Genomic DNA, 6697 nt, shown 5'->3' on the forward strand with positions numbered 1-6697 from the left:
TGCTCATTAAATATGTATTTACTCTCACTTTCTTCTCTAAGATCACTCAGCTGTTGAGGGCAGATGTAGAAATAAAACTTTACTGAATTAAAATTGACACAAATGGTAGACTCTATGCAGAGATGGCCCCAATTCTTTATCTGCTTTCATGTCTTTGGCAATGTGACTGAGTTCCAGAGGAGGAGTCTTTTTCTCCGCCTTTGAATCTGGGCTGGAATTAGGATTTCTTAGTTGTTTTGGCCAATAGAATATGGTGGAAGTGACAGTGCGCCTTACCAGGCCTTGGTGCATTTCCACTGCGCTCGCTCAGAACCCTGGCTGAGCCACGTGAACAAACCCGGGGGGGGGGGGGGGGCTCCCAGAGAAGGAGAGGACATGCAGACTGAGCTCATTTATTCCAGCCAAGCCCCCCGCCCAGATCAGTCACCATAGCTGAGCCCCTAATACATTAGAAAGGTCAGCAGAGACACCCCAGCTGACCCATAGCTGACTGCAGACTCATGATGAGACCAGCAGAGATCAGAACACCACCCCACTACACACACCCATTGGAAAATAAAGGAATTATATTAAACTATTTGCTTTTAGGATGGCTTGTTATATAGCAATAGTGAATTGATACTATAATCAAAGCATAAAGAATTGAGGGAAATTATAATAATCTGCTACTTCTTACTTTTGGCATTTGTGCTGATTTTTGAGGACAGCACTCACAATCATACTGTAATTCCAATACATTTTAGATAAAAGTGACTCCATTGAGGTCCCCTTCCAGGCAGTCAAGACAGGATGGAAGGACATGCATGTTTGTGCAAGAAAATCTGCACATAACTGGGCAGGATTCATCCTTTGACATAAATATGGAAGATATTGCCCTCATCGGTTTGCCTCAGTATATAGAGCATGGTCCTGGGGAATGAAAGGTCCCAGGTTCCATTCCAGTCAAGGAATGCCCATGTTTTGGGCTCAATCCCCAGTAGGGGAGTGCAGGAGGCATCCAATTAATGATTCTATCTCATTATTGATGTTTCTCTCTCACCCTCTCCCTTCCTCTCTGAACTCAATAAAAATATATATTTTTGAAAAGATTGAAGATATTCCCAAGCATAAAGATACTTATTGTGTGATAGTGAGATTGTTCAGTCACTTTCCATTTGGTGGATTTGAAAAAAATATATAGAAAAGGGGAGATAGTGAATTTAGAACACTAGTAAGAATGACATTAGTAGGGAGCACATTTAAATCTTTCAAGGAGCCCTGGCCTGTATGGCTCAGTTGGTTGAGCATCATCCCATGCACAGAAAGGTGGCTGGTTCTATTCTCCCAAGAGGGCACATTTCCAGATTGTGGATTGGATTCCTGATTTTAATGTGTATAGGAGACTACTGATCAATATTTCTCTCTCATATGGGTGTTTCTCTCTTCCTCTTCTCCTTCTCCTTCTTCTCCTTCTCCTTCCCCTTCTCCTTCTTCTTCTTTCCTTCTCTCTCTCTCCTGCTCACTTTTTAAAAATTGTATAAACAGAAAGTTTTATAGCAAAAACAGTGAGATAGTTCAGAAAGAAATCATAAAATATTCCACGTAATCTTTCACCCCAATGAATAAGGAGCCTTACACATGGACAGCATATTCCACACTTTATTAAGTACACAAATGCTATGAAAATCAGTTTTGTACATTAAAATACTGTACTGCTGTTATTGCTTCATCACAATTAAGGTCATCTCTGACTCTAACCATATTAGAGTGTATTTCATTGTACACTCTTCTTGGAAATGTGTTTTATAGTCAATTGTTGCCAGTGGGTATGGTAGGCATGTGGACATACAGCTGAATAATGGAATGAAAAGATAAAACCAGGAGACCAGCTATAAAACATACCAGCATGTTAAAGTCTCCATTATCAAGAAGAGCAGCAAAGGCAGTGCTATAGAAAATAATGATGAACAAACAAGTGAAAACTGTGGTCTCAGATTTTCCTCTACAATAAAATTATGTAAATGACCTTAATATCCAAGTATAATTTTGTCCATAAAGGTAGTAGAATTCATGACTATTCTTTCAGGAAAACAATAGAAAAATTACTTGGATTGAAATATGTCATATGATAATAAATGATGCTAAAGTAATTCATGTTAATCTATGAGATAACTATGAATTTCCAATTATGTCTAGTCCAAAGATTGGCTTTATTTGTGTCAGAACTTCTGGCCCTGAGGATTTTCACCCTGCATTCCTGGGCAATTCTTCAGCCTAGTACAGTTGGCCCTTGAAGAGCTTACCTACCAAGGAATCTTTGCAGGGCCCTCTTTATGTCATTGTTCCTCAGACTGTAGATGAAGGGGTTCAGCATGGGTGTGACCACGGTGTACATCACTGAGGCTGTTGCACTTGAGTGTGAGCTGTGGGAAGCAGCAGAGCTGAGGTAAACACCTAGGACTGTACCATAAAATAGTGAAACAACTGAGAGGTGAGAGGCACAGGTCGAAAATGCTTTATACTTCCCATGAGCCGAAGGGATCCCACATATGGAGGAAATGATCTTGGAGTAAGAGTAAAGAATCCCAGCAAGGGAACCACCACATAGCAGCCCAGCTGAAAAATACATTATAATGTTGTTCAGAAATGTGTCAGAACAGGCAAGTTGGACCACCTGATTGAATTCACAGAAAAAGTGGGGGATTTCCAAGTCTGAGCAGAAGCGCAGACCCAACACCATTAGGCTTTCTGACAAGGAATTCAGGACACTCATGATCCAGGACAGCAGAACCAGCAGTCCACAGAGCCGGGGGTTCATGATGACCATGTAGTGCAGGGGGTGGCAGATGGCCACATACCTGTCATAGGCCATCACAGTTAGAAGGAAGATGTCCGAACCTCCAAAGAGTAGGAAAAAATACATCTGTGTGATGCAGCCTTCATAGGTGATGACTTTGCTCTGTGTCTGGATATTCACCAGCATCTTTGGGATGGTGGTGGAGGTGAAACAGATGTCTACCAAGGACAGGTTGGAGAGGAAGAAGTACATGGGTGTGTGGAGGTGGGAGTCTGAGCTGACGGCCAAGATGATGAGCAGATTTCCAAACACAGTGATCAGGTACATGGAGAGGAAAAGCCCAAATATGAGGGACTGTAGTTCCAGTGCCTGTGGAAATCCCAGAAGAAGGAATTCTGAAATTTGTGTACCATTGCCTGGTTCCATGTGTCAGAGGTGACTATCAGAAAATAGAACAAATGAATAACTGAATGTCACATTATTAATCATTTGTACCTGAGAATAAATGACACATTTATGTTTTAGAATCAGGAAAATAATTTCCATTGTTGGTGTATGATTTGTTTCTCATTATGGTATCTCCATTGTCATTAGAATTTCCTTTTCCATCAACCTTTGCTTCAAACATAATGTATATTGCTGTTTTACTGAGGATATCTTTCATGCATTTGTGGAATATATATTGACTATAGAGTATAGACCATGTTCCAGGCACTGTTCAGAGTACGAGATGTTGAAAAATAAAGTCTCTATACACTAATGATGGAGAAAGAATATTATCAAATTAAAAATAATAAAATATATTCAATAGTGCAGCTGCTAAAACAAAAAGTAAATCACATTAAATGGAGAAAGTGGATACCGGGTGCTGTCTTTTTTAGTGTTTAGCCACAACAGGCCAACAGATGACACTTAACAGATACCTCAATGAAAACTAAGGGAGAGACAGAGGGGGAAGTGTTTGCCAGGCAGAAGGTTCAGCCAGTGCAAAGGCCCTAAGGAAGAAGATTGTTTAGAAAATCAGGGCTCAAAAGGAGCCAGTGTCAAGGGGAATGAGCACGGCAGAGCAGGATCAGAGATGGTGTCAGAGGATATTAAGAAACAAGGTGGCCTTCATTTTGCTCTCATAACTTCAAGTCATGTAGAGTGCCTTGTGCACACTATGTAAATCTTGCACTTATTAATCTGGTTGCAAAAGCATCTTGTGAATTGAAAAAGGATCTTATCCTTAGTATCTCCACCTGATAATAGAGTCACCTTGGAATATATCAGTCCAGGCACCCCTGCTCTGAGGACTGCTCTCACTTTACAAGGCACACACACACACACACACACACACACACACACACACACACACTGCAGAACACCATCTTTATCTGTGTTATTTCCATGTCCTTCTCCCTCCCACACTATGTAGACTATGAGCAGATACAAGTCAAGGTATCCAGATCAAGTAGCTTTTCCAAAAAGAATTTAGAAATAGTTTTTAGATATTCTTATAGTAAGCCTTCTATGAATGAATAAGCTTGGAGTTTCATATTGCTATGCACATTTTCTGTCCTGTAGTTAAAAAAATATAAACAGTAGTTTACATGAACATAGAGGGAGATAGAGCAATAAAATGGATATTAAGAAGAAGAGAGATCTAATTAGCTCAGGTAATCCCTGAGAGACAGTGAGAAAGAAAAATCTTCTTTGGATTCTGGAACATTTCCAACCCTAATTATACACCCTTTAAAGCCAAGCAAAACTAATAAAGAAGAAAAATTAATTTGACTAAAATACAAAGGCAGAACCCATGGACACAGATAGTAGGGGAGAGAGGGCATGTGCTGGGGGTGGGGCGGAATGACCAGGGAGAGGTCAATGGGGGAAATAGGAGACCTATGTAATACTTTAAACAATAAAGAATTAAATTAAAAAATAAAATACAATATACTTATAGATATATGATGTAAGTGCCCCAAGTGAAAACTGACCTAAAAATTTAACCAATAACTCACAAAAGGAAATATATAAAAGCAACACTGGTTGGATACTTTTGACCAATAAGTTTTTATATGGTTGATGGTAGATGAGAGAAGCCCTTACTCACTTTTCTTATGTGGCATCTCTGCTTTCCTTGGACTTTGGGTTTGATCTCATGTTTTTACAAATCAATGGGCATAGTCTAATTCTGGTTGTGGTCTTCATCCAACCTGCGAAGGCCTCCCAGGACATGATCAATAAGTCTTGTACATGCTATGATGATCCATCCTGCTACACTGAGTAACTTTCTTCATATGATTTAAGCCTGAGCATTGTAATGCAAACATTTTTTTATTGTACTCTGTCTTCACCTTCACACTGCCAGATCCAGACAAGCAGGGCTTCAACCTGTTTTGTTCACCTTTGTATTTTCACAAATGTTTGTGAGTATATGCCCACTTATATAGGAACACCTTTAAGTAAATGAGAAGTTATAAAATGAAAGGCATGACAGAAAGAATAAAACCTGGTTAAACAGGGTGAATTGGAAGCAACTGTATTAAAGAAAATTGAGTAGAGCATCAAAAACTAACCAAAGCAAGATGTAATAAATAGCAATAATTTAGGGTTACCAACATGAATTAGTAGTTAAATTGGCAGTGGCATAGACATAGAAGATAATCTGTAATGTTTCTAGAAATTGTGACAAACAGCAAATTCTCCATGGTTATTTGTTGAGTGAATCAGGATTTAGGTCCAGTTTATAAGCACATTGAATATATGGTAAGGTTGCATTTCAGTACATTTGGAAACATTGAATTGTTGAATAAAAACTGGAAAAATATCAACCTGGAAATAAATGAAGTTGTTCTCCTACCTCAGTCACATCATAAAAAAAATCAGAGGGATTGCTTACTCACTGTTAAGTGTAACCAGTTCAGGTGAAATGATAGAAAACTGCATATTAACATGTATCGGTGGGCCAAACCATTGTAATTAAATCAGCAGACTTAGAAATAATGAGACAGACATATTTAACTAAATCAAATGTAAAACATTTTTATGGCCAAAATATCCCCCAAAGTCAATTGAAAAATAATAATTTATATTTATATTAATTGATAAGTTTTAATTCCATAGAATTTATTGGGGTACCATTGGTTAACAAAATTACATAGTATTCAAATGTACATTACTGTAATATGTCATATGTATATGTGTTCATCATCCCTAGTCAAGTCTCCTCCCATCACTGTTTATCTCCCTGTTTACCTCCTCTACCTCCCCCACCATAATAATGTTTAGAAATCATTTAAAAGGCTGATAATGAAAGAATAATAGGTATATAAAATGACATTCAAATTAACAAGACCATCAAATATATGAATCTTTGGTCAAACTCAGAAAAAGTTCAGAAAACAATAAAAAATTCACATCTCTCAGCTTGGGGAAAGCCTTAAAAAGGTGTCACATTGACCGGGTTTGGAACTTTTAAACAGATAGCAAAGGAGTAGTCTATTTTCTTTTCTGGCAGAACTATAATGTGCTACAACATTGAGAAACCAACCTGAAGACAGCTATAAATATTACAAGTACATATATTCTTTAAGTTGTGGTTTCTCAGTCTCTGCACTATTGACATTCTGGGCCAGATCATTGTCTGTGGTCTGGTCTCTCCTGTGCATCCCTGGACTCTACCTACACTTTCCATGTGACAGACAGAAATGTCTCTGAACATTGCTGAATGTCCCCTGGGGAACAACACTGCCTCTCTTTGAGAACCAGAATTTTAATGTAACAACCTCAGAATATTTTTATATAATTGTTATAGTAGCAATGAATTGAGAAAGTATATGGAAGGCTTTCAAGTGTGAATAACAGTCATATCATAAAATATTATGTGAACATGGTAATCATGACTTGGCATCACATTAGTTGATTGGAGGAAAGGTT

At 38.4% G+C, this 6697-nt stretch overlaps 1 protein-coding gene across 1 annotated transcript; it reads right to left on the bottom strand.

The window, feature by feature from the left end:
• Positions 1-2278: 2278 nt before the first annotated feature.
• LOC308519477 (olfactory receptor 7A10-like) lies at positions 2279-3202 on the bottom strand (the record flags this gene model as incomplete). The annotated part of the gene is made up of 1 exon (XM_081091473.1): positions 2279-3202. The coding sequence occupies one exon, from the start codon at positions 3200-3202 to the stop codon at positions 2279-2281; it is 924 nt and encodes a 307-aa protein (XP_080947599.1).
• Positions 3203-6697: the final 3495 nt, after the last annotated feature.

Source organism: Myotis nattereri (assembly GCF_964212035.1).
Source record: "Myotis nattereri genome assembly, chromosome: 5".
Taxonomy (NCBI): domain Eukaryota; kingdom Metazoa; phylum Chordata; class Mammalia; order Chiroptera; family Vespertilionidae; genus Myotis; species Myotis nattereri.